Consider the following 27868-nt stretch of genomic DNA (forward strand, 5'->3'; position numbering starts at 1 on the left):
TCAGGCCAGATTTTTGCTTTGCTTCTCAAAGTAGCTGTGCCTGGAGATTTTCTTTCTGGTCTCTTGTTCCTGAATGATGGGGGTGGTTAGGGGGATTTAACCTGCCATAAGTGCCCGCTGCTCTGGGGTGTCATCTCCCAGCCACGAGGAGTGTATAAGCAGGAGGAACTGTGGGTCTTTGGCCCTTCTTATGTCAGCTTCAGGTCCAGGGAGAAAAGATAAAAAAACACCAAACAAAAACAACAACAAAAACAAACAAAGAAAAAACACCCTAAAAAAACCTAGAGGGAGTTTGGGCGCTGCCCAGGCCTCACGTCGGGCAGGCCGTGCCCGCGCGCGCCCCCTGCCGGTCCGTGAAGCGCCCTGCGAGCACCGGCGCGTGGCCGACAGGGGGCGCTGCAGCTGGCACGCCCCTCGCCAGCGCGCTGCGCGGTGACGTCAATCGGCTGCCCCTGTGCCTGCGCCGAGGAGACCCCGCAGTGAGCTGCCAACGCCCGGCGGAGTGTCCGAGGTGAGAGTGGGAGGGGGGCGGAGACGGGACTGGGACCCCGGCCGAGCACCGGGACCACCGACTGGTCCCGATCTCCGCGCGGTACCCACCTAGCGGACCCCTGGCCTTCACCTCTGTCGGAGCGCCCGCTGTGCGGGAGCCGCCCTGTCGGGCCCGCTGTGTGTGTGGGGCCTCCCCGGCAGCCGCCTGCCTGGGGGAAGGGCGACCTCCTCCCGGCGGGTCCCGGTGGCTGCTGGCGGGCGCTTGCCTTTGTGGGCCTGGTCTACTGAGACGGTGGGCATGGCCACCGCTTCTCCTGCCCACCCTTCCCCCCTTCCGGGCGGCGGACGGACAGGACCCTCGGAGCGGCACAGGAAGCGTTCCCGGGGCCATGGCGGGGCCCGCCCGCGCTCCTTTGGTCCTGCCCGGCCCAGCCCCGCCCTGCCCGTCTCGGGCCCAGCCGCGGCCCTCCGCCCTCGGTGCAGCCCGGCTGCGCTCGGGGCTGTGGGAGAAGCCCCGAGGGGCTGCGGGCTGGGCGAGGTGTGTCGTGCCACAGGAGCCCTGAACCGCAGTCGGTGCGGGCATGGCGAGGGGTTAAGCTCCAGCAATGTGCTCTGCACAGACAGGGCTCAGTCGAGAAGTCGCAGACTCTTCTGGATATCTGCCTCACGACCTGCCGTACTGTGCCGTACTGTGGGTTACCCAGAGCTATCCCACAGCTGTCGTTACAGCGTGATGCCACTGGCTGTAGCTGGGGCAGGAGCTAGCACTGCTTTGAGGGTTGGATGTTGACATGTGTCTTTCATTCTCCTTGGAAATCTTATAAAAATGTATACACTGCAGCAACATAACGCCTGTCTGTGTTTTGGAGATCTGTTTTAGTGATCTAGACTTCAGTTGTGTATCTGTAAGTACATAGAACTTGCAGCTGGTGACAGCAGTAGGAGAGAGTTGCAGAGCCATGTAGCTGTGAATGTAACAGCCAGCACTGGAAACCTGTCCTTAACAAAGAATGCTCAGGATTCCTGATGTCCTTTCTGTGTGGATGCTGTGGCCAGGGCAGCCAGAGCTTCCGTCTTGACAGCTGCACGAGGAAGACTCTGGCGAAGAGGCCATGTTAGATGGCAACTGGGTGATCAGAACTGGCTTGCTCGGTCTGGCCATCTGTGATTGTCTTTGTGTCGTATTCATCTGTGCTTCTTTCGCAGGGAGGGAGGTGTGGGCTGTTCAGAGTATTGAGTTGCAGTGCCCCAAACGTTGGCGGGTTTTTTGGGTGGTTTTTTTTGTGGTTTTTTTTTCTTTTTTTTTTTTTCTGGAGGGGCATTTAAAACCTGGATCAAGCTCTTTGTAATGCTGATTTGGATAACTCAGTAAAGCATTACAGCTTCTCTTTTTCAGTAAGCAAATTATATTCAGCTGGCTGTATGTGAGGAAGCTGTTGTAAACTTCCCTTCTGTTGTAAACTTCTGCTTTGTAAACTGTTGTTGTCAGTGTAAGGTTCTGAGAAAATAGTATAAGCAAATGTATATTTGAATCAGGTCTTGGACATGCATGTAAAGTTTCAATCAGTATATTGCTGACTGTAAAAATGGTTTGGTGTTTAAACTCTTCTCAGTTATGCTTCAGTAACAAAACAAAAAAAGATTTTTTAGTCTTGGCAAGGAATAAAACATTACTGTGGTGCAAGTTAAAACATGTTTTCACATTGGTAACATATGCTAGGCAGAAATTTTAATCACTAGATTTGCATACTTTTAACTTGGTTATTCATGACCTGCAACTGATGCTCTGAATTCATTAAGTGCTCTGCTGTAGAATTGTTTGTTTGCCTAAAGCTGATGGCCGGCCTGGGAGTTAATGATGTTTTTACTGTTGAAATAGAAAAGATCTGGAACCTCTAGAGTGTGAAGTACCTAAAATGGAAACTGTCCTTCTGCTCAAAACCAACAGTAAACAGAAATTGAGCCCCTGTGAAACTCCCAGGGATTTCTCTTATAAGTGTGCTGTGGGCTTTCCTTGCTGTAAACCGTTTGTGAGGCTCATGGAAAGTGCAGCATGAAGCTGGCCACTAATCTTGATGAAAAGTTTCTTTTTGGTAAAAATGCAGCTGTAGTAGTAAAATAATTTTCCAAGTCTTATGAGCATAGATATCTGGATCTTACAATTAAAACCTTTTCAGCAGCTCTCTTGTTACCATGGGGAGTTGGTGTAGCTGGGTTCCAGCTCTGCTGTTAGCTCCAGAAGACTTGGACAATACACGAACGTGCAGCACTACAGTTGAGGTTTGTGCAAGATGTTGCAGGTGAAGTGTGTGTAATCTGCTTGATGCCCATGTGAGTGCTCACAACTTTGGAAAATTGTCTGTGGGCTTGTATGTTTTATCCTGCTCTTTGTGGTCAGCCAAAGCTCTCTTGCTGTCCTTTGACTCCATCATGAATTTATGATATGAGTTTCTGGAGCAAGAGACAGGAGGAATTGTAGGGGGTGTACTTATCCCTTTTTTTTCCCTTTAGGAAAAGATTCTTTGCTGAGGAAAGAATGACATCTTTTTTATTTTAGAAGATGAAAGTTCTGTCAAATCAGATGGAGGTGAAATTGGTTTCTGGTGCCTCAGGTAGCAAGAAACCCTCTTTAACCACTTAGTCTTCTTCCTTTGCTCCTTTCACTCCCTTACATTAAATGTAGGTGAAGGTACCCTATTTTCGGTAGTTAATATGTGACAAATAAAACAACTTATTGACCAAATAAGCTTTTATGCAATTTAAAAGAAATTTACAGTATCTTTACATTTCTGCAGCCTGTCACCATTTAATTATCTGGCTTCCTTCTGACCCTACACTTTACACTTTATTATGGTTTTACACTATACAAGCTAAGTGTCTATTCATCAGGAAGGACTGCCATTAGGAGCGGTAGATAAAGAAATCCCTTTCTCCAGAGTTTCTGCAAGGGTTGAAGCCTGGCACAAAAATTCTTCCTCCCCGAGGATGTCTGGCCACCCCAACATAGTGGTCAGCTGCCTCTTGCAGCCCATAGTGTGTATGTCAGTACTTGAGGTGAGTGACAGAAATGGCATTAAGGCAGGTAATTCCCAGCTTCTGGTGGGGGATCCTTTAGGTTGCTTTTGAGTGAACAAACTGGGTTTGGTTACCTGGCCCTGGGTGTGCAGAAAACTGCAAAGAGTGAGAGCAAGAAGTAGAGTTTGTGTAATTAATTTTTGTAATCTCCCCTTGGAGTTTCAGAGAATGACTCTGATCTAAAGAGTTGTAAGACTTCGGAATACTCATTGGCCCATTTTCAGTAGAGCAGCTGTTCTTTCTGTGAGAGTGTTGATTTTTCTTCTAAACAAATGATATTTTATAAAGAGAAAACAAGTAATTTGTTTTCAAAAGCTTTTAAAAATGGTTATTCTGTATTAAGATCTTGTGCTGCCAGTTCACCCCATTACTTTAGAGTGTTGTGGCATAATTCCTACCAGGAGAGTTGGTCCATTCTTGTCTTACAAAAAAATACAGAAGCTTTTTTAATAAAGTAATGTGGGGGCTTCCTTGGGGCTTTTGTCTGGAGAGGGTGTGTAGGTACTTCCAGTTACATTTTTGCCAAGTTGTCCATGCCTGTTATCAGATTGCATGGGATCAGCATGTGTTTTCCAGCATAGACCAAACTCTGGCAGGTGAAGGTTTTTTACCAAGCTGAGGTGGTGTAGAGCAAGCCTTAGGCTGCTGTGGATTGGGACCAGTGGAGACCCTGGGGGAGCTGCAGAGGATTGCTGTGGCAAGTGCTGCTGGACTCACAGCAGCAGCTGAGGCTGCCAGAATTGTCTTGCTTTGGAACAAGCTGGTTTGAATTGCTCAGCTCTTCTCAAGTTGAAGGATGTTGTACTGTGTTTCTGGCCAATGATGAGTGTTCTGTTTGGGGAAATAATTACAAAAATGCTCCTGCAGCTTTGCATGCAAGTCATGAAGGCCTCTGCTACTCCATGAGCTGGATGACTGCATGCACCAAAGAGCGGCTGGAGAACAGCTGAATGCAGAGGGGCTTGTGTGGGGCCTGGATCTGACTGCATCGGTGTGTTAGAGCTGTTACTTGAGTTCAGTGGTACTTCAGGGTTTAGAGCGTGTGAAGTGTTGCTGAGTCTCCTTTGTCCTGAAATACTGTTAACTTTTTCGTGAGCCTCTTGTGCATCTGGCAATGGCTGAATAACTGCCAGTTGCCCAGCAACTTGGTCCTGAGGAGAGTGCTGCTGGGGCTCATCTTAGGCTGGGCAAAGTGGGGTGGTTCCAGCTGTTCTGGTTCCTTCTGTTGATTAGGTGAATGAAGGGCAGCTCCCCTGCTGCTGTCGTGGTGTTGGTGAGCCTTCCAACTACTTTATTTTACCAGTGATCCAGGATAGCTCAGTATCTGGAAAAAAATGTCTTTTGCAGTGTTTTTTAACCAAGCTTTATCTTTGGAGTCTTCAGACAGCATGTTGGTACACAGCCTGAGCTATTCTCCCTGAACACAGCGCATCTTCCTGGGAACTTTCCATGTGTATGGATGGAGGACCTGCAGCTATCCTGTTCCCTAAACATAATAGGGGTAAGCAGCATCTGCTGCAGTGTGCAAGACAGGGTGCTTCTCATGAAGGAAAAACATGGCTCAAAATAGAGGAACTTCTGTCAATGGTTTTTCTAACTCTGTTTAATGTAGCTGGCCACAGGAAAGTGGGGAGAACTGTCAGGGTCACGTGGACCTTGGATGCTGTGTTCAAATAAGAGTGTTGGTGCAGCTGATATTTTAAATGTTACCAGTATACAACTAAGTTAGTAAAAGTAGGGACTTTTAAGTGGTAGTAAAAATATTGAACAGGATTTTGTTGCATGGTTGAGGAATACAGCCTCCTGTAGAGTATGAAAGTGAAGAGTAATAAGATAAGATTAAAATGCCTTTGGTAGAAAAGGACTTAATATAACACCACACACTTCCCAGTGCTTAATCTGGGGCATGTTTTTCCAGTGGGGATGCTACTTTTGACAGTGTTACCTTAACCAGAGTAGTAATGGGAAAGTTGTCAGTTTTTTCTGTGGAGTTTTTGTTCAGGTGAAGGTGGTTGGTTGGAGCCTTGAAGTGGAATAGTGGGAAGTACCTGTGGTAAAGGAGATGCAGGCACAGCTGCCCCACAGTGTAACTGATGTGGCAGCAGAGCCTGCTGAGTCACACTACCTAGCTGGTCAGCTTTCTGGTTTTGAAGTTAGGGCTAAAATGGAGTGACATGTTCTTCCTCTTTTTTTGAAGTTGCAGAACTTGGAATATGTGTTACAGTGCTGCTAGTAGTTTGGGCTTGGGCTATTCAAATTCCCCTGCCTAGCTGTCTTCACTTCCTGTCTTGTGCGTATATGTGCCACGTGGTTGTGAGGAGTCTTTAGGAAGATACACAAAGTAGCTTTCAAATATTACAGAATTAGAAAAAGAAAATTGCATTAAGTATAGAAAATATCAGTTGACCTCAAACAGTGGGGTCCCTTCCAATTCAGCATATTCTGTTCTGTTCCATGATAGCTCTATGATAGTTGCATTTTGAGAAGAGATCTCTTACTGCTTCTTTGGCAGTTCATAGTAATTTGTCCCGAAATGGGACTTCAAACCTGCAGAGGTGCTGGGGTATACAAGCTCTGTTGAGTGGCAGATTAAGGGATGCTCAAGGACCTCAGACACATGCTTTATCTCCCAACAGGGATTCCCATAATGATAACAAACTTTGTGAGTTTCAAGAACAACAGGAACCTGTGAGATAAATCAGGGCTGTCATGGTATTGATCCAGCTCTGTTGTGATGGTGATCCTGGGGCTCTTCCCAGTGCTTGTTCTTCTGTGCCTGCCCACAAATTTCTCATGTTGATATCCAACACCAGGTTGAGACTGTTGATGTGAGCAGGCATATGGAATGGAGTCCAGCAGTATGCTCTGCTGCTGTCAGTCTCTTCAACCTCAGATAAAAACCCACCCACTGCAGATCCAGGTCTTTACATGAATTCTTGTGTTTGTCTTGACAAAAGCTTCTAGTGCAACTGAACTTTTGTCGCTCTGTCTTGTAATTAGACATGCTTATAAAGTAAACAGCAACACTGGTTTTTGGAGACAGAATTTGTACTCTGCAGGGAGAACTATAGTTGTATTTAAAGCATTGTGTCTGATCTGTTAGTGACAGTTAACCCCAAAACAATGCTTAAAGCAGGATAGCCTTTTCAAGATCCTGAAATGATTGACTACAAGATTGTCTCAAGTCTTGTGCTTTTGCAGGTTTTAACCTGGACTTAATGATTTGCCTTGCTCTAGAGGAGTGGAACTCTGATACTCTGCTGGTTTGTAGTTCAACAGCCAGTTTAAGCCTCACCTAAGAAACTAAAGACCCAGGTGATAAGCTTGACTGGGAACCTCTGGGATCAAGTGTATTTGTGTATAGAGATTAAGTGTGCAGCGGCCTAAGCTCTGGGCAGGATGGGCAGCTGAGCTTGGGCACCAGGTAGTTTAGAACCTAATATATTCTTTTATGTGTCATTTACCACCTTACTAGCATAGAAGTGGCAGATGTGTTTAGTTCTGGGGTGAGAGCTTCATGAAGAAGATGATTCTTAGCAAGCTGGAAGGTCAGCTTTGGGCTGGAGGATTTTCGTTGTGTCTGTAAATGGTTGCTGCACATGTGCAGAGGAGAATTCTGGCCATGAGGATATTGCTCTTAAAACCAGTTTTGCTTTCTGTGCCAGTTTGTCCTTCTGTAGTTAACTCTTAATCAGAGAGTGGCTTCTGTTTGTGTTTTGCATCACAGGTTGGTGACTGTACCAAGAGGTCCAAGGTCTTCTCCCTGTGCAGTTGGTAGCGGAACACTAACTTTGTTAGTGGCTTGGGATCTCTGCAGAGAAACTGTGTTGTATGTGGTGACCTTTGTCGTGTAGTGTTTGTAATATAGGCATAGAGTACCTCCTCCGTGTAATGCTGGTAGGTATCTCTGGTGAAGCAAATCGGGCTGCAGGGATTGTAGCAGCCAAGTACCTCTCCTTGGTGTTCCTGTGACTGGAGAGATTTGTCACTTTGAAAAGCAAAAGTGTTAGTTTGTAGTAGGGCTAGAAGAGGTGGCTGAGGGTAAGGACCTTGAAATGGATTGGATTAATTTGGGAAGAAATTGTCAAGTATAAAGGAGGACTTCATTTAGAACAATGCAGTTTTATAGGGTATGAAATGAAACTACTGTGAAGGGGTAAAAGAGATCATGAATAAAATCCTGTGAATATTGTTCCTGTCAGTGTGGACTCCCGAGTGCTTTGAGTTGGATGAATAAACTGTTAACTGTAAAATGACATTGGATGGGGAAAAAAAAAAATCTTCATTTTCAGAAATGGCTGCTTGTTTTCTTGGAATGAGGAGCAGGTGCCCAGACAGGATCTGGAAGCTATGATGGACTGGTTAAGGTTCAACTTACGCTAATGGTGTATCTCAGAACCACAATTGGTTCTTGATTGGCAGTACCTTGCAGTGAGCCAAGGTAGCCTGTCCTAGTGATGAAATGGCAGTAGGTTCAATCCTGCCTGGTAGAGGAAGTGGTGGTGCTGCTGAGGCAGGAAGCGAGTTCAGGACACAGACAGATCTGACAGCACAGTTTCCTTTGGCTGGGAGAATGTGCACATTTTAACCTGAAGACAAACTTCAGCAGCTTAAAAGTTAGAGAAATTTTAACAAGGTTGAAGGCTTGTGATTTCTCCTTCAGATTAGACGTGAAGCAAGATTGTGCAGATTCGTAACTCTGGGTGTAGTAGGGAACCCTGAATGTGTACAAAACCCCACAAAATTTCACTTAATTCTCCAGTTAATAATGCACATAGGTACTGGAACCTATTGGAGCTACTCTTAAGTTACAGAAAGTTTGTGAAAACCAAGTGCTCCCATAGTACCACCATGTTTTGTATGCTTGCCTTGCCTTTGGGATGGGAAAGTCACACTTGCACAGGAGGTGCAAGTGTGTTTGGGATGGTACGGTTTGTACTTAGTCAATGGAAACCTGCCATAGGTACCGTGGATTTCTTCAGCCTCTTGTGATCAGTCAGTGTGTTGATGCTTGAACAGGCCTGTGTGACCAAATTCATCACTCCTGAATTTCTTTTGCGCCAGGAAGGATTACCGAGCTCCAGAATGTCCTGCTGGAGACGTCAGTTCCTTGTTTGTTGTATTACTTGCATCTCTGTTAACACTTCTGGAATTAATCCTAAATGCTGTCTTCCACAAAAGTGTAATTGAGCTTTAAAGCAAAATTCTCTAAAATTTTGGTAATTTTTGTGTTTTTAAGAAGTCTTCAGAGCTCCTTGAACAGAACTAAGTCATATTGACCTGCATTGCATTTCCAGTCTTTATCAGCTCTCCTGTCTGGGCTTGGCCAGATGGCACACAATTACATGGCTCAAAATCCACTCAGTGCCCTCAGGCTGGGATGACTTCAGTGCTTTCCAGTCTGTTTCAATTCCTTCAGGTATTTAAAACTGCTTGAAGTGCTCTCTCTGCTGTGTTTTTTTACATACAAAACATTTAAGACTCCTTTTAGTAGGTGGTGACTTCTGGGGGGCAACAAGCCCTAAGCCTCTGTAACTTCTTTGTTTCTAATTCTGTTGTCCTTGCACTCTGGGGATGAGTTACTCTGTGTTTAATCTCAAATTGGATTAAATTACTTGTAAACCACAAGTCAATGGTGTATGTATCCTTAAAGCTATTCCTACAAAAGAAAAGGTCCCAGAACAGAGAATCTAAGCTCCTTAGAAATGAGCTTGTTTTCAGCTGTGATCTGTGCAGGACTTCTTACAAGTGCAAAACATTAGCTTATCTCGCTACTTTGCCACTGCTAAGACTTTGGAGGCCTGTGCTGAACACTAAATCTATTTAAAACTTACACCATCTTATTTCAGTATTTAAACATAAAGTTATACATCATTAAAAAAAAAAAAGTGGGGGGATCTCGTTACCTAAGAGATGTGCTCAATTTTTTGTTTCTTTTAATGTGTAATTTTGAAGTGTCTAATTGTGGTGGGAGCAACCAGAATTGAGCAACTTGTGTGAGAGCAGTGGTACTTGCTTGTTTTGTAGAGAATTTCCAGTAATCCAGTTCGATTGTTTTCATGGTAAATGCTGTTAGTTTTGTGTTTTAGAAAGGAGGAAAAAAAAAAAAAAAAGACTACAGCCCTGCCTGGGCTTTTCCTGGCCCCTGTTGTGCCGTTCAGATTCTGCTTTAGGCTCCAGAACAAGGCTTTGGGTTATTTGCTCTCTGTTTTGTTCCCACTGCCAGAAAACTGAAAGGATCAGGTCACCTGGTAGAAAATGGTGGTGCATAGTGCCTCACCCAGTGCAGTGGTGTGTGTGTTTGAGACGTTGATCTGCACCACGTCGATGCTTTGCTTCAGGAGGGAATTGGAGAGAATGAATGAGCAGTACTCCTGTAGATGCTCTTGATTTGCAGTGCTGGTGTTCTCTGTGAGAGAAACTGTGTGGATTGGTCTGATAGCTCGCTGCCAGATTTGGAGCTGTGGCAGGCATAATATGAGATGTGTGCAGCTGGTGTTCTGTCAGTCCCAAACTCTGACCTGAGCCCTTGCCAGGGAACAACCGCTTCTCTCCCAGTGTCAGCATGAGGACTTGGCTGTGTCCAAGGACAGGGAAGAAGCGAAGGCTTGCAGCACACTCTGTGACCTGAGACGCTTTCTAGTACTGTAGCTTGCTTGGTGTTCTCTGGAGTAATGAGCTTTAAAGAGTAATACTAAACCCATGTTTTTGTCTCTTTACAAAGGTGTATGTGAGTTTTTTGGTAATATACAAAATCTGGGTTTATGGAGAGTCATGGATTTGTCTATTGTAGTGAGCACAGGGAATGCTTCAGAGCCAGGATTTTATCTCTGTTGTGCTTTCTGGGCTCTGGACAGGTGGTCTGAAGCAGGTGTGTAACCTGCAAATTACAGGTAGAACAGGAAGGGAGGATTAGAGCATGGAGGAATTCCAGTCTGTCAAGGGGAGAGCTGCGTGAAAAGAGTGCTTCTCTAAAGGTTTGACTGTAAGGGCTGTTACATGAGAGGGATGTTCCTCCACTTGTTCAAGCCCTGGGGTGAGCAAGGACAGCTGGAGCAGGAGTTCCAGGGACTGGCTGGGCAGTGTAACAAATTCGAGTGGAAATTGGAAAAACATATGATAAGTGGCTGGGAAACCCAGTCTGGAGATTTGTTTTGTACTTACTTCATTTACTAACTCTGAGAGGAATTATTGGAGGCAGCAGCTTACCTGCACTGAGCAGCAGCAGAGTTTTGGGCTTTGCCCGTACCGAAAGGCAGATGGTGGCCTATGTGAGCAGGGCATACTGGTGACTGTGTCTGGGATTAGCTGGAATGCACTTGGGTTCATTTGCTCTGCCCGAGTTTTGGCATGTTTTCTTTTGAAATCACCTTAATGAGTGGCTCATCCGTTTGCTCTGAGCATGAAGACTTTCTTAATATGGGCCTGAGCTGTGCTGTTCCCCTGCCTGCTTTCCGTCTGGTTGCTTTTTCTTTGTTCTGAAATGGGATTTTCTCTGGGATCAATCAGTGCCGATAGCATGGCAAGGCAGAGCTGTGGGAGCCCTTTGCAACTGAGGCAATATTGAGCAATGGCACTTGGATGTAAACAGCTGAACTGACCTGAACACAAAAGATGTCTTTTGAAATGTAAATAGTTGCTTTTTCCTTCTGAGTTAAATAAGTGTTTGCTTCAGGGCCAAATTGCAGAGCTGTTTGTTGTATTAATGAAGGGCCTGTTGATAGGTCTGCCCAGTTCATCCTTCTGGAGGTCTGCTGGGAAACTGAGATCTGCATAAATTAATAGATTCTGTTGGTATTGAAATGGAGCACTGATTGCAATATCTGATACTTAAACACATAATTTATTATCTCTGAGCTTGCTGAAAGAAGAATTATTGATGAGGATGGCAATGTGAGTGCCTGGTATACCAGGTGCTGGCTGATGGCCTGCCCTGAGAATCTTTGCTGCCATTTCCTAAAACTGCTTGTGGCTAGTATTCCCCTACAAGTACTGTTCTTAGGAACTTTTAATCATGTTTATTATGAAGGCAGCTGTCTTTCTTGAAATCTTAGAGCAAGCCTGTAGTATCTAAAGAAGAGATGGAGGTGGTATGTTTCTTTTGAGTCCCTAGCAATTTCCTTTCCCTTGATGATGTGATATACAGTGTCAAATCATGTTGCTGGCTCTCACTAAAGCCTTAAAAATCTGGATTTGCGCTGTACTTAATTTACATTACTGTAAGAAGTGAAGTCCCCAGGAAGTGACCAAATGCATAGTTCAGGATGGATTTATTCAGATTTTTTAATAGTTACCCTGACTTGCAGTTACCCAGACCTGAGAGCCGTGGCAGCATCCTTGCTTGCTAAAGCTTTGCTGTTCGTGTGATGGCAAATTTGCTACTTGCAACACCCCCTGCCCCCTGTCAGGACTTTACAGAGACTTTGCAGCAAGTCTCTGTTGCTGTAAATAAAATTGTTTTGGATGATATTATGCTGACAGTCAGTGAGAGCTTTGCCACTAATTTCCTGGGGTCAGGATTTCACACATCTATGTGAAGGCATGACCAGAGGCCTGGTACACTCTAATTAAAGTAATACACAAATGAAAGACAGCTACCCTGGAGATAGCCAGAAAGTGTTTGGAGAAGACATTGGTGATGCATACTGGTTTAGTTCCTGTACTAAAGTTTCTACTGAGACAGTGTTGGAGTAGCTGGGTGCATTTGGAATTTGTGATCTCTGAAGAGTAATCCCATCCCCTTGGGATCTGAATGCCGTGCTGTGCTCTCAGTGCTGTTAACACTTCACAGTGAGTATAAAGGTGTGTGTTAACTAGCAACTTTAACAAGAAAATTGTAAAACGGTGCTTGGATCTTTAAAAAGGCAGGAAAAGAAGAAAATAATCATGTTTATATTTCTGTCTGTACATGTTAAATTTTATTCCATAAACACTTCAGGTGTGTCTCATGCTGAGCTGCTCTCCAGAGAGAACTCTCTGGAAGGCAGGTGTGTTCCTGAGCAGCTCTCAAGACCAGAGCTTATGCTTCCAGCTTCCAATGCCTCTGAGGCTAGATGCTTCCATGCATAAAAAATAGAGTCTGGAAAAGCCAAAAGATGTTTTTGCTCACCTCTAGGTACCTAGGCAAAAATTCTTTCGCTTATGAATGTGAGCTGCTTTGTGTGTGTGTGGTGGAGGGAAAGGATCTATCAACTCATTTAGGAATGTCATGTTTTCGTATCTCACATATGCTGTTAGTGGTTTGGGCTCCTGTCAAAGGTGATGTGCATAGATATCTACTGCATGTGGGAAACATCTAAATATATGTATGTTTTTTTTTTCTTCTAGGTTCTCTTTGGAGTTGATATTCTAGTAGATTTCAGCAATGCAGACGATCAAGTGTGTAGTAGTGGGTGATGGTGCTGTTGGTAAAACCTGTCTCTTAATTTCTTATACAACAAATAAATTCCCATCGGAATATGTACCAACGGTAAGTGTGAGAATGCTCAAGTTGGTCTTTGGGCATGATATGGGGTGGGGTAGCATGAGTTCCCTTTCAAACTAACCTTGATGGCATGCATGCCGTAATGCATGTTCTTACAGCCTCTTGGAGATGATGCAGCCTTTCCTGGCCTGACTAATACAGCCTGGAAAAGTGAGAATCAGTTTGATACCATGCTGCTGCTGCTTTCCATATCACCTGGTAGTGCTAGTCAGTTCTCTTGTACATGGTCAGTTCTTGCTACGTGGCTGCTGTGCAGAATCTGTGTTTTCTTTGTGGATGGATTCTGTGAGTGAGATAAGCAGTGCGAACAACTGCAGACCGGTGGAGAGCAAGCAGTACAAACACCTGCTTGCCCGGTTGTGCTCTCACTTCCTGCTACATCTTTGTTCTTAGGGAAGGGAGTGTTTCGTGTTTCTAGAATAGTCAGTGACTACAGTTAACATTTTCCGAGGCTCATTTTTCTCAATCCATTTTTTCATCCTCACTATGGAGGGTGATTGGTCAACTTCAGCTAAGTATGAGGAGTGTGTTTGGATGCAGTCACATTCTTTTATACTTCAAAATGTATGCATAGTCCTTAACTATGTTGAAGTAACCATTTTAAATTTCACAGGTTCGGTTTTCTGAAATACTGAATCCCTTGACTTACCGAAAGTTCAAATTGAGATTTTGACTTCCTGTCAGACATGTGCACAGTCTTCTGTTAGAAAAGTGCTTTTCTACTTAACATTGCATATGCAAGATCAGCGTACTGCCACTGAGACGGGTCAGTTTTTACTGCGGTTGCTGCAAGAGACTAGCAGCTGGATGCTCTTTTTACTGATTTTCTCTGTTATGGACTGAAAAGGCCATCTTCTCTTAATATACAAGTTGAAGAGTTTATCTATGTATCCCAAACAAATTTGGATGTGGAAATGCATCACAGAGAACATCTGCCAAAGAAAGGGTTGGTAATATTCTGGGTGTTACAAAGTAACTCAGAAGACGAGGTAGCTCTGCCTGATAGCTTTTCGGAATAGGACTTCACAAAAATGTCTTCTCTTTGTGGGAAAGAAGTTGCAGTAAAAAATCATCATGTCTTTTTGACATACTGGCTTTATATGCTATCCGGAATTTTTCAACTTGCCAAATAGAAGGTTTGACCTGGATAGGACAGACTTCCACAAAATAAAAATGTTTGTCTTTAGTTGTAGATCAGGAGCTAAAGGTGAAAGGACTCCCAAACCTCGTAGTCTTCAGGGTAAAGGCAGTGGCCACTGATGGGAACTTGTGGATTATGCTGTAAGCGTGGAGACCTGGGATCAGCCTCTCTCATGGGCTCTGTTATGGATTGGTAGAGAAGTGGCATTTAAAACTGTTTAGTCATTCTTAAGTTTTTCTGTGGTGTCAGGTATCTGATGTGATGCTTGTAGGGCAGCCACATTCTATGCTGGACCTGTGAAAGGCTGCTTGTCCTATTTAAGCTGTTCTTCATAGTCAAGGCAAAATGAAATTGATCAGTGAGTTCAACAGTGAGTGTTTCTATACGTATCCCTTAAGGAAAGTGGTTAAGCTGAAAAATGTTATAATCTTAAAATGTATGTTTTGAAAGCCTTCAAGTTGGTCTCCTGTCCTGCGCACAGTAGTACTAACTGTAAATCTCTGCTAGCAAGGAATATGGAAAACACGCTAAAAAGTTAGTTGCCAGTGAAATGTGTTCAAGGTGTGCTAAGGCTTCTCTGTAGTGCCTTTTAAATCTGCCTCATGTTTCCAAAATGTTATTTACCTCTGAAGTTCATAGCTTGAGGAACTCACTGTTTTGGAGATACCAGAGGCCCATACCTAATTCTGTGAACAGCCTAGATGTATACTTCAGACTCTGGAAACTGGTATGTAACCTCTGATATTCCAGCTAATGCTTCTAATAATAAACGGACAGAGAAATAGAATGGATACTTCTGTTCTTGTGCAGTGGCCTGGCCACAGTATGGATGGAGAACACACCATTTCAGACCGAGAGATAGTTCTGTTCAGTTGGCAGAGGATTTTGCAATCCTTTCTCTTCATGGAGGATATTTCCCTGTGGAAGATGGGTTTCATGGTGGTACTGCACATAATTTGTTACCTGTATGTTTTTGATGTTGTTGCCATTCTCAAAAATCAGAGCAGTGAGGGGCACGTCTTTGGAAAGGCACTGGCAGTGTTTGGGTTGTGACAGCTCAAGTGTGAGTCCCATCCCATGAGAGCTCATGCCAGTTGCTGCATTGGGCTGTGTGGCATTGGCAGGAACTGCTTTGGGCTCTGGTTTTTAGCCATTTTGGCACAACTGAGGATGAAATTGATTGTGAATTGTACTATGAGACTGTAGTTGTCTGGTTTTTGTGAAGGCCAGCCTCGTAACTCTGGCCTTCTTAGGGCTCTACCCCAAACATTTTAATAGAAGCAGTACCTTAACAAAAATATTGAAATTAAAAAAATACATTTTGCAGATAGGGAGCTTTAAAGAAAAAAAAAGATGAGAAAGGAGACATGCTAATTGCCCTGAAAGGGCAGCTACAGTTGATAGCTGAACAAAAATGGGGGATATTGCTGGGGGATTGAGCTGCTGACCATCTTCTGACACGTGGAAGAGGAAATGCTCTGACCTTAATCATTCTGGTTCCTTGTTCTGTTCCTAGGAACAGAGGAGTCCTCATCCTGATATGTCTTTTGGGGTCTTGAAGCAGTACAGTCATGGGATGTTGAACATGCCCTGTGAAATACTTTCCATCCTCCCTCAGCCTCAAGGTGTGATTTGGAGCTAGACGCTTGCTTGTGCGTTCAGTAAGGCAAACCCAGTGCAGTGTGTGGTGGATTGGGTTGCAGATAGTGGGGACAAGTGGTGATGTCTCTTGCAGTGCTTTAAAATCTTGAATGTGCTAATTCAAAGTAGTGTGAGAAGTGGATTTCCGCTTCTGGATGATGTTCTGGGGATGTGGAGTGGCCATAGTTGCTTTCTCAGTAATCGTAAGTTGTAAAAAGCTGAAAAAATTAGGATAGTGTTAGGTCTGTCTTTTACCAGGGCAGTCAGGTGGGAAGGAGACATCTGAACTCTGGGGAGTACAGCTTTGAAGTACAGTCTCACTGCTCTTACCTCAACTTTTGTTGTTTCTTTTTTATTTCCCGAGGACCTAAGCTCTTACTATATTAACAACAGATGCATGTGACTACTAGTTTTCCACATTCCCCCCTGCTCACTTCCATGAAAAGCCTTTGAGGTGTCTGCTGACATCTTTCCTGTTGGGAGCTGCTCAGGCTGCAGTTCTGTGAGGGAGCAGAATTTCCTCATAATTCTTTGGAGATCCTGACTGGTCCCAAGTGATCATGCAGCAACTTGCAGGGACAGGTGATGGGTTTTGGTTTTTTTGCAGTGGGGAGGATCTTTTGCCAAAGGTAGTTTCTGCAATACTGTCTGTTGTGGTTCTGAAGATAACATCATTATTGGAATGAAGCATGCTGACCTCAGACAGTGCTCTCCTGAGTGGATGGGTGTTGGAATTGAGCTTTTGGGTAGGCCCTTGTGCTCAGTTGTACTGTAAACCACTTTGTGGGTGAAACACTGGGTAGTGCTGGTTTTAATCTGTGCAGGATCCTGGAGGGCAGTACTATTGTGCCAGGTGCTGTTGCAGAGGCAATAGAACTTGGTATCTGGAGCCAGACTCTCCTATTAGATTGGATTTGACACAGACTGATTTTTTACCAGATACTGCTTCCTTCAAAGATGAAGGATAAATCTCTCTTGAAAGGATGGGTTCTATTATAGAGTTCCCTAGATATTCAGAAATGTGGACTTGGAGGATTTAGGTATTGTGCATGCAGCTCCATCACTGTGTGCCCTTGAGGGGCAGGGCTAACTACCTGTTCTGTCCTTGTGAGGATGTGTTTACTGTATCAGACTAAGGTTGAAGTTTGGTATTTCTGTGGCAGAGTGTGAAACCTCCTTGCAGTAACAGGCAAACACTGTTGTAGGTGTTTTGCTCAGTGGTTTTTACTATGTATTATTCAGTGGTGTACCTTATATGCCTTTGCTTGAGTATGTCACGGAAACAGCTGGAGTATCCCTATTCCATATAGAATTGATATGTTAATGCTGTTAGTGGTAATAGCACTGTAAGCCTGAAGGTTCTGTTTTCCTGTAGAGGTGTCTCATGTTCAAATCAGAGGTGCTCTGGAAAGGTGGGTAGGATGATGGTTTGAGAGATGGCTTAGTCATGTCTCCTTTAAACATGTGTCTCTTTTCTTGCCAGGTTTTCGATAACTATGCTGTAACAGTGATGATTGGAGGAGAGCCTTACACCCTTGGCCTCTTCGATACTGCAGGTGAGAAACCAAGTGCTTGTGCCTTTGTACTTGACCAAGATTTACCTGAGGTGATGTTGAACGTGAAGACATACAGTTGAGGTTTTTTTGTTGAGATTTTGTTTCAGTAGAAGGGGAAAATCTCTCTTGATTCTCTCAAGACAGAATGACTAATATTAGAACCTCTTAAATGTGTGTATGTTTCTGCATCCTTGATGTGGATGAAGTCAGGGTGTAGATTTCATAAGCCCTCTCACTGCTTGCTTTTAAAAGCTAAAAGTTTTCTGGCCTCTTGTTTAAGCTGCATCTCGGTTTTAGGCTGGAGAAATACGCAGTGATGAAACAGCTAAACATTGCTTTGCATGTGTGAAAAGTTACCAAGAAACAGTAGAAACTGGTTCACCTGCTGGATACTCAGTCCCTACTGCCTAATAATACTGAAGTGATGTGGCAGCAACTGGTATTGTAAACTCTTCTTCAAAAGAGCCCTTCTAAAGAGCTTAGTTCATAAGCTTTCATCTAAAATTGTCTGATATAATTTAATCTGTTTCCAACTGTGTTCTTACATGCATTATTAGTGTCTAATTTGATTAATGAAACAATCTTAGGTTTCCAGTTAAGCCCTATAGCTGTTAAAGAAACTTTCCTTTTTGGCCATCCGGTCACACTTCACCACTTAAGTTGGGACTGAAGCCTGTTCATAGTGGCAAGTCCAGTGACCCAGTGGAGGCTCACTTGATTCTCAGTGTGTACCACACTACACAGTCAGACAAGGTCTCCTTACTGCCTCGGCCCCAGGTTTCTCATAGATGTCTCAGGCATCCAGAGCCTTAAAATTTAATTGTGGTGCAAAACCAGAATAACAGCTTGAGCTAGTGCTTCTGGGAAGAGACCCTGCACAAAGCAAACTGTGAGCTTTGTGTGTGTGTGTGTGTGTATTCGAAAGTCTGGGAGCTTCCAGCTGAGTCCTTGGCTCCTGCTGTATCTTTGAATGTGCATCAGCTGGCTGTGCCACAGGTCCCCGGGCCCTTTGTTGTGCAGAGGGTCAGTGCCAGCTCCTCTGGGGCTCCCAGACACCCAGAGCTCACCCTGCAGCAGGCACTGCGTCTGTACCTTGAGCTGTCTGTATTGAATGTATTCTTCAGTATGGCTTTACTTAGCTCTCCATGTTCTCCTCCCAAATGTGATTTCTGTTCCTGTTATTGTAAGCTCCCTCGTTCATTGATGAGGATTTAGGCGGAAAACAGAGACTCCTTCCTGATGCATGTTGTGTGGTCTGCTTAGGAATCTTGGTGGTCCTACAGCAGTTCTAGCATTGCACAGTCCCTGTGTGGGGAGCTGTGTTGGGTCCTTCTCTGCCTGTTCAGCTGAGAGTTCAGACCTCTGAGAAGTGTGTGTAGTTATGCACATTTTCTGTTATCAACAGGAGCAGTGATCCAGCTAGTAATTGTGAAAAGTTACCAAATGACTTTAATGCATGTAGGTGACTCTGTGCACTTGTGAATATAAATGCTTTCTTTCCAGAGCTGGACTGCTGAGCGGAAAGTATTTGTTCTTAATGGTTGCCTGCTTTTTCTAAATAGCAGTCAGCACAGGTGACAAAATTTAGCAATGTATGAAACCCCTATTGCTAATTCTCAGATTAATACCCAAGTCTTTGTTTTGAGCTTGTACTTGGAAGACAGACTTTTGGAGTAGTCTGTTAATTGCAACAAGGTATTTTAGATTTAGATTAGATGCTAGGAAGAAATTCTTCCTTGTGAGGATGTTGAAGTGATGGCACAGGTTGCCCAGAGAAGGCTGTGGCTGCTCCTGGATCCCTGGAAGTGTCGAAAGCCAGTTGGCTGGGGCTTGGAGCAAATTGATCTAGTGGACGGTGTCCTTGCCCATAGCAGGGGGTGTTGGAATGAGATGAGCTTCAAGGCTCTTTCCACCCCAGACCGTTCTGAGACTATGATTCTGGTCAGTGCTCATTCCTCTGTATCCAGCCAAGCACAGTAGACAGGAGAGGCTGTCTAGATTTCCATCTTCAAACTATAGGTCTTCTCCATTAAGATGTTCCAGCTGTTGTGTTGGCCCTTCAGGATCTTGTAGGTCTTTCTCCTGTATGATGAATGAGACGGCATTAGTTGGAATCTGAGACATTTTAAACAAGTGTTTCGGATTTCGTTGCTGGTAATTGCAGCAGTTTCAGTGCCAAATCTGGTTTCTAAAAGCAGTGCTGCTGAATTGGGCAGGAGGAGGTTTAAGAATGAAATTGGACAGTCAGGCTGGTGGATCAGTGGTAATGGTGCCTTGCAGAGACTGCATGCCCATAGGGACTCAAAGGGAGGAGGCTGGCTTCTTCCAAACACAGCCCATGCTGGGACTTGGGTGATGTTTTAGGGGAATACTGCTGGGTGGCCAGGTCACAGTCGTGTACCAGCAACATTCTCCTCCTCATGCCTAGAGACACTTTACTGAGTACTCACAGCATAAGTCACAACATTCTTGTGAGCACAACTGTTTCTTTCCCCCCTCCAAAGAACAGGTGTTTTTTTGCAGGGTAATGAAATTTGATGGCATAATACTTATAATGAATGGACTAGAGGACCTCATCTCTAACTGGATCGACTTTCTGCTACTTTCCTTTTATAACTGAAGAGAGTCTTATGCAGTCCGAGGGTGTTAGGTGTTTGATCTCAAAATGTATTGGAGGCTTCCTGTGACTTTCAGCAGCTCACTGTTACATAGCAACTGAATGAATTCTGGATTTGAAACATAGATTTTTCAAATGTTTGAGTTCATTATAGGCTTGGCTCTTTGCTTAAGAGTTAGGATTAATCACAGCCATGTTATTGTGATGAAATGTGCATTCTGACTCCCTGTAAAGGGGGGGCAGGATTTTGTTGTCTGGGTCTAATACGGTGTTAATTTCCTCCTCTCTAGGTCAGGAAGACTATGATAGATTACGACCCCTCAGCTATCCACAGACAGATGTATTTCTGGTCTGTTTTTCAGTGGTCTCTCCTTCTTCATTTGAAAATGTGAAAGAAAAGGTTGGTTGAACTCTGCATGTAAACAGAGCTGCTGAAGTATGTCAGGAGTTATCTTGGGTGGTTAGTAACAACAAATGCTGTGTTTCTTCTGTATTTAGTGGGTACCTGAAATTACTCACCACTGTCCAAAGACTCCTTTTCTGCTTGTTGGGACCCAGATTGATTTAAGAGATGATCCCTCAACAATTGAGAAACTTGCCAAGAACAAGCAGAAGCCCATAACTCCAGAGACTGCTGAAAAGCTGGCCCGGGACCTGAAGGCCGTGAAATACGTGGAATGCTCTGCACTTACGCAGGTAAGGGTTGGTCTTTGACCATTTTTGCTTGCTTTTATTCCGTACTTTTTTTCAGTTCCAGGGAAAACCAACTCAGTGTGGATGTGAAGGGATGTAAGCTGTGTTTCTTCTATTTACAGTGTAGCTTTCTCCTTGTCATGTTGTTCTAAGGCACAGAGAGTTGGCAGTGGTACAGAGAAAATCAGCCTGTGTGGTTTAGGCCTAGTGTGGGTGATGGAGGAGGATGTGCTTACTGTGTTTGCTTCTGTGCTGGAGAAAAATGACTGTTAAAAACATAGAAGGTACATTATGGACAATAATTGGGTTGGGACACAGAGTGCACATCGCTGCTGAAACAAGCAGGCAAAGGAAAAAGAATGCCTCTCATTAAAGTTAATGCTGGTACTTTGAAGACTGGAAACCTTCACAGCTGAGAGCTGCCTTCTCTTCCTTTGCAACTGGTGGTGAGCTGTTTCCTGTGTCCTTCCTTCAGACAGAAGTTCTGTTAAAACAGAAAGTAACAGTTAAATAGTTCTTAAGACAGTTCTTACATCATGTTTCTAACATGTGAATGTGAGTCAAAAGCCAAATAAAGTAGCTGATTTGAGAGCAAGAAGCTCAATTATCTTTTCCATTTCAGTTAGGAATACTAAAATTGGAGCCATTTTCTGGCTAGGTAACCTGTTACCTTGACTTTGGATGCTCTGGGAACTTAATCCTAGGTTCTTATTCTTGCAGAATTGACTATAACACTTTGAACAACTTCCTTAATGCTGGTCTGTAAATAATTTGTTCCTCTCTGATGTGCATGGTACCAGGGGTGCACAGTATTAATATCAAGCCTGTCACTCTTTCCAGTTACGTTGTGCATTCATCTCCTTGAGCACAAAACTATTACCAAACTTCACAAATCCTGAAGTTCTACTTATCTTGTTCCTTTTTCCCAGATTGCATGTTTACTCTTCCATTTAAAATCCTCAGGCTTTTTTTGTAACAAAGATTTGCCTGGGTGTCTCCTGTGAAGGAAGTGGCTTTGCTGGAGTTGTGCAGGACACTGTCACTGGAAGTGGTGTGGTGAGGCATACTGCTGTTCATCCTGGGAATCCCTGATCAAAAGGTGGTCTTGGGAATCCCTGATCAAAAGGTGGTCTTGGCCATGCTTCCTAACTGCCCACAGGCAAGCTGAGGACTGTTTATGCTTGAGCTGTAGTTTTTCTTGGATCTGTTCAGCCCCAAAATACTGGTTTAGATGGTGTCTGGCACAGCCTGAATGCTGCTGCTAACTAGATGGTAGAACCTGCTAGTTGGGTAAATACCTGCCAGGGCCTCTGTTCTGTATTGCTCTCTGAGACCCTTTCCCTCTGTATCTTTGGGCTTGCTTTGGGCTTGAGCTTGTGTCAGCTCAAATTGCATGGAATCACTTAGAATTACCAGAGCAAGAGTTGATATGACAAAAAATGTCAGTGTTTATCCATTCTTTATATTTCCAGGTAGACTAATCTGGATCTGTTGCAGTGAACAACTTTATGCACTTGGAAGCTCAGCCTGAATTTTCTTCCAGAGTGTTAGTGCTTGTATACTAAGTGATGATTTTAGGAGTCAGGAGTTACCTAGGAGGAGGATTCAGAAGCCTTCTCACCTGGACAACTAGTTGGTTTGCATCTGCTCCATTCTTCTCCCTTCATTTGTTGTTGAGTCACAAAATACTTTTCCCTGGGTCTGTCATCCATAGCTGGTGAACAGCAGTGTAACTGATCTGTAAAGGGTTGTGTGGAGTTCCTGCAGTGATCTCACTGGCAGCTTGCTGAACACAGAAGGCAGCTGCTTCCCTGGCCTGGAGGGTTATTTTCCTACCTGCAAGGCAATGTTACAGTAGCTGATTTCAGCTGAAGTAAGGCTCAACTGGGTATTCAGTCTCTCTTTGCTTTGGATGCTGTCTGTGCAGTTCACGTCAGCAGTCCGGGGTGTTTTTTTTCTTCCCAACTAATTTACAAATTACTTTGACGCCACAGTAGCAAATACTCATAGAATCATGGAGCTGGCATTATTCTTTTTTGTACTGTGTGAGTAATGAGAGGCTGAGTTTTTAAGTTTTTTTTCTGTAAAGACAGAGTATCTTCTCCCCAAGTTTGGATAACTGCTCTGTTGGAGGGCCAGTTCTATCCCCCTTTCTTCAGATTGTGGAATCCCTTTTTGTGATGAAGGCATTTGCAGTGTTTGTCTTCAGCCTTTCTTTACAAAGTGGCCCAGTGCCACTGTGACAAGTAGGTGAGACTTTGCTGTTAGGAAAGGGTGACTGACAGATTGCAGCTACAGTGATTGTTACTTCTGTTACTCTTGGGTACAAGTGTGTGGACTTTCTGAAGCCCCATCCTGGTACCTCACACCAGAGAGAATGCTGAATTTAGTTTCTTTTTCCTCCTGATGGTGGCTTGCCAGTTTTGACACAGATATGTAAAGTGCTTTAAGCTGTCCATGGACAGAGGAGGCCTGATCTCCACCTGTTTCCAGTGTAACACAAAAGTCATGATTTTAACAGGCCTGTGGTATTGAACACAGTTTCTTCCCTTCATGTTGTTACTCTTGGTCATTCAGGCTTTTAACCCTGGTCCATTTTCACAACAGTTTTGTCCCAGTCCTTTTTATTATCCTCTTCTCTTTTTTGCTAGGTCCTTCAAAATAATCCCAAATTGTGTACTGCTCAACAAATTTCTCACAGGCAATACAAAAATAAGAGGAGTCCCTGAAGAGGAGAACTTAAGTAAAAGTGTTTTCTTGACTCTTGCCCTGCCTCAATTCTTAATCTATGTAACAGTACATAATTGATTTTATGCTACAGCCTTATTCTCACAGAGAAATTAAATTTAGACTTTTTAATTTTAGACTTGAAATTTTAGACTGTTTAGATTTCAGAGGCATTATTTATTGGAAGTCTTTAGCTCTTTTGTGAGCCTGAGTTGCAGCTCACTTAAAGAAAAAGAAAAATTGCTTGGGAGGATGTACAGATTGTACATTGTAGTTTCCTTAAACTATTGTTCTTTCACGTATAATCTTGCATGTTATATGATGGCCATAAATGCTTCCAGATGGCACTGCCTTAGAGATCTCCTATGTATGTGCTTCAGTAAAATACAATTAAAGACCTTCTAAAAGGGTATATCCAGTATAACCTGTAAGGGAGAAGCCAGTTACATTTGAATGACCTTAAAAGAAGTCTAAGTGTTGCAGTTGTTTACAGGATGTAATTGAAGCTTTTCTGTTTGTCTTCAGCTGTCATAAAGCAGTTCTTCTGAATTTTTGAAGGGTGCACTCATGACAGTAGATTTAGGCGAGTCCAGTTAGCAGAAACTGAGCCAAGTTTCACTTCTGGTGTGGTGTGTAACTTGGCCGAGTTGGGTGGGAGTGGTAGTGCCCTGTGCTGTTCCTGTTGTGCTTACAGCAAATGCAGCTCATACTCCGTGCTCCAGTATAACCCCTGCAGAGTCCTGCAGCTCTGTGACTGCTTTTCTGGTGTTGGTTCCCGATTGTTGCATTCATAAAGCTGTTCCTGTCTTTCTGTGGTTACACTTGCTTTGGCAACTAAACTGAATAACTGAAATGCACCATTTCCATGCTGGCTCCCAGTGTCAAGAGTAGCACTGGTAAGGTATTGCATCACTTCTAAAGACAGAGTTAGTGACTGCCAGTGATGATGGCTTACCAGGGTGGTCCTGCTTCCATCCCAGAATGTGTTCCCAGCCATTTGGAGACCTTCAGTTATTCAGGGGCTGAATTCACAAAGAAGAGGAGTTGTTTGGAGCCTTTGCTCTGGACCTGCTGAGTTGGGAGCAATAGTCTGTGCATCCGAGGTGTTCACTTATCCACAGTGGGTGATGACAAAAGGTTTAACTGACCTTTTAGGTCCCCCTGCTGGGGCAAACTGCTGTGTGCTTGATTTATTCACCTGTAAACTCCCTCAGTGTAGTTCAGCAGTGGAGTGGAAACCATCACCATTTGTGTGGCCCCCTCCCCCATGTTCTTGTGTTTGTGCCTCTGCCCTTCCGAGTGTTGATTTTGTCCGACTTGGCCTGTCATGTGTTCTGTCTCTGTCATTGACTTCTGGGTTATCTAAATGAGATTTTCTCCTGGGATCTACTTTGTTTTTTTGCAAAGTAAATCTGTTTACTGCCTCTGTGAATTCAGCCTGCTCCTGAATGCTCTTTTGTATCTGCTTGTTTTTCTCTAATCCTCTAACCTGGCTGCTGTTTTTTCTCCTCCCCTCTGTCTTGTAGAGAGGTCTGAAGAATGTGTTTGATGAGGCTATCCTAGCTGCCCTCGAGCCTCCGGAAACTCAGCCCAAAAGGAAGTGCTGTATATTCTAAACTTTCTTCTTCCCCTCTTGCTGCTGCTTCCTCTGTCCCACTACTGTAGAAACCTGGTTAAAAATGAATCAAACCACCTTGATTGAAAGCTGTTGTGCCTGCTTGCCATCTTAGAGCAACCTCTGTATTAGCTCTTGGACTGAAAACAGTACTTGAGATCTTTAGTAAAACATTGTGACTGTGGAACGTGAACTGGACTCGCTTAACTCCCTGCTGCTTGGGTTGCCAGGTGTGACTAGCTTTATAATTCAGGCTGTCGGGGGGGGGGGGAAGGATTTGGTTACATTGTTATTTAAAGAACGACCAAAAACCTAAGAGATTATGTTTGATCTTCCTGAATCCAGCTGGAAGAAACAATGCGTGTGTTTTCCATTTCTACTTGTGACTCTTAACTGTATTTGCATGACAAAAGTACCTGAACTGGTGATCTGCAAATGATGCTGTAAAGTGAAGGGTTTTCTGCTTTTCCTGTGTGCAGTGAGATGTTTGCTGTTGCTTTGGCTGTCTGTGCTTTAGTGGAGTATCTGTCAGTCCTTGGGGGGAAGGAAATATCGATGTACTTGCTATGCTTTATGAACTGTTAAAATTTTTGCTTTCACTAACATGGTAGAGCTTTTCATTTCAATAATAGATCCTTAAAGCCCGTTACTGTAAGATGTAAAGCTGCTGCTTACTATCGTGCTTCTGATTTTTATTGTTTTAAGGAAAAAACATCAATTGTAGCTTGTCTTTAAATTTTGAAATTAAAAATTGCAGTTGTTTGTATAAATGACTGATGAAACTTTATTCAAGTTGCATTTCCTGGCTCCAGTTTAATCCTTAACAGAGTGTATGGTACCCCTCTCTACTCCTTCCAGCTTGACTTCTCTGCTACCATGGCAGCTTCTGGGCTCTGCCTGGCTGCTTCTAACCCTGGGGTGTTTAGGGCTGGATGCCCGACCAGAGCATGTACCGGACAAGGTTATAATTGCATACTTACCTTGTCTCCTCCACTGACACGCAGGGGTGTGTTGTTGCAGGCATACTCCAGGTTGAGTTCTTCCATCTGAATGCAGCACTTTCTACTTTGTCATTAGCATGTGAAATATGAGTAGCCAGTTACTCATAAAAGTTGCCTGAAGGAAATTACTTTGGTGCACATGTGTGCATGTGAGGCACACTGGTCTGCTCTCTGGGGATTAGTTGTCTTGTTCTGAAAATTAAATACTCTGCTCAGAAGCTGCTGAGAGCTGCTCACTGGGCAGGCAGGCTTTAGGGATGGCAAATCTCCATGTGTCCTTAGAGGGGTGTGGCTGTCACTTGGCTTTCTGGGGTTTTGTTTGTGTGAAAACTCAAAAATGAGACTGCCCCTTTCTCTCTTTGCCCCTTTTCAGAAAGGCCTAAAGAATGTATTTGACGAAGCGATATTGGCTGCCCTGGAGCCTCCGGAGCCGAAGAAGACTCGCAGGTGTGTGCTGCTATGAACGTCCCTCCACAGCCCCTTCTGCAAAACTGATGTTTGATGTCATACTAAAAGCAATGTTAAAATCAAACTAAAGATACAAATTTTAAAATTTGTTTTTGCAATAATGACAAATGCCCTGCACTCCCATCTGCCCCACACGATCCCTGTGTGAGATGAGAATGTTAGTGTTTATTCCCCAGTGCCCCCTCAATTCACTTAAACTAGTTAATTTGAGTGATTATGTATTATCAGAAGACACTGATCATTACTAGTTTTTTTATTTTGTTTATTGTTTCTAATTTTTTTTGTTTAACATCGAGGCATGCTCAATGACTTTTTCTATAACAGACTAATTTTAGGCTGTTTAATTGAGGTCTTGCCCCTTATGCCAGTGTGGCAAGACTTGGTTCTGGTTTCTAGACCTCGTAGGGCTGTTCTGCAGCCTCCAGCAGCCTGGGTATGAGCAGACTTCAGTCAGGAAAGCAAACTGTCCCAAGCTGGTGCTCCTCTAAGAAGGATTGTAGAAATCTTCTCTAAAGTTGCCTTGTATCTTTTTGCCCTGGCTTTTTAATTGTGCAGGTAATAAATTCATACCTTATCCTCTAAGCTATGAAGCCTTAGGAACAGGAGAATGATTTTCTCTGGATGCACCATCAGACTTGAGACTAACTTGCCGGTCTCTTCCTTAATCTTTGCCATCATAATCTTTTGGCTCGTGCTGAAGAAATAACTGCACCTTTGGAAGCACGCCTAGTTGGGTCAGTTGGCTTTTAATGAATCTACCTTCTGCCAATCCTTAAGTATTAGAGAAACGCTTACAATGACCAGCACATACACTGCTGCTTGGACACCCTGAAGGGACCTGGGATGTGCTACAATGGGTTTTGGAGCTGGCTCTGATGGTGCATCTCTTGCTGGATGGCTTGGCATCCATTGGGGAAAGGTGGAGAGATAGACCTGTGTCAGTTGAAAAGAAGTGCAGGGAGGGGCTTCTGGTGTTTGGTGTGACACCATATTGGGACCAGTTGAGGGAACCCCTTTTTCTGCATTTTGCTCATGAGTAACCTTGAACCTGTAAGAGGGGCTCCGACCCCTGAGGATCATGTGCAGTGTCTCTACATAGACCATCTGCAGTATCATAAGGATTTTACCAAAAATATATTTTGGTTTGCAAATTCAAAAAAAATTAAGACTTAGGGAATCTTCTCCATCTTCCACAATTTCAATTTCTTGTAGACTCATTAGTGTTGAAAAAATGCTTTTTCATGTCTAAGTTCTTTGTATATGCATTCTTTTCAGATGTATTAAAGTATCTTCACAAGCCTGCCTGAGGGTAGTTATTTCCTTTGCCTTTCTCCTGAGTGTGAAGGATTTGTACATAT

General features: G+C 43.8%; 1 protein-coding gene across 3 annotated transcripts; it reads left to right on the forward strand.

Moving 5' to 3' along the window:
- Positions 1–384: 384 nt before the first annotated feature.
- On the forward strand, positions 385–27812 carry CDC42 (cell division cycle 42). Of its 3 annotated transcripts, XR_005626784.1 has the most exons (7): positions 385–511; positions 12895–13036; positions 17317–17389; positions 20297–20406; positions 20505–20702; positions 24953–25271; positions 26416–26551. XR_005626784.1 is itself a non-coding variant. In XM_039702338.1 (6 exons), the coding sequence occupies exons 2-6, from the start codon at positions 12932–12934 to the stop codon at positions 25040–25042; spliced, it is 576 nt and encodes a 191-aa protein (XP_039558272.1). In that variant the 5' UTR covers positions 385–511; positions 12895–12931; the 3' UTR covers positions 25043–25811. The 3 variants fall into 3 exon arrangements, 2 of the variants coding, with proteins under 2 accessions (XP_039558272.1, XP_039558269.1); XM_039702338.1 differs by lacking the exon at positions 26416–26551 and having other exon boundaries at positions 24953–25811; XM_039702335.1 differs by lacking the exon at positions 24953–25271 and having other exon boundaries at positions 386–511; positions 26416–27812.
- The last annotated feature ends 56 nt before the right edge of the window (positions 27813–27868 follow it).

The sequence above is a fragment of the Passer montanus genome, unplaced genomic scaffold (assembly GCF_014805655.1).
Source record: "Passer montanus isolate IOZ18808 unplaced genomic scaffold, ASM1480565v1 scaffold155, whole genome shotgun sequence".
Taxonomy (NCBI): Eukaryota; Metazoa; Chordata; class Aves; order Passeriformes; family Passeridae; genus Passer; species Passer montanus.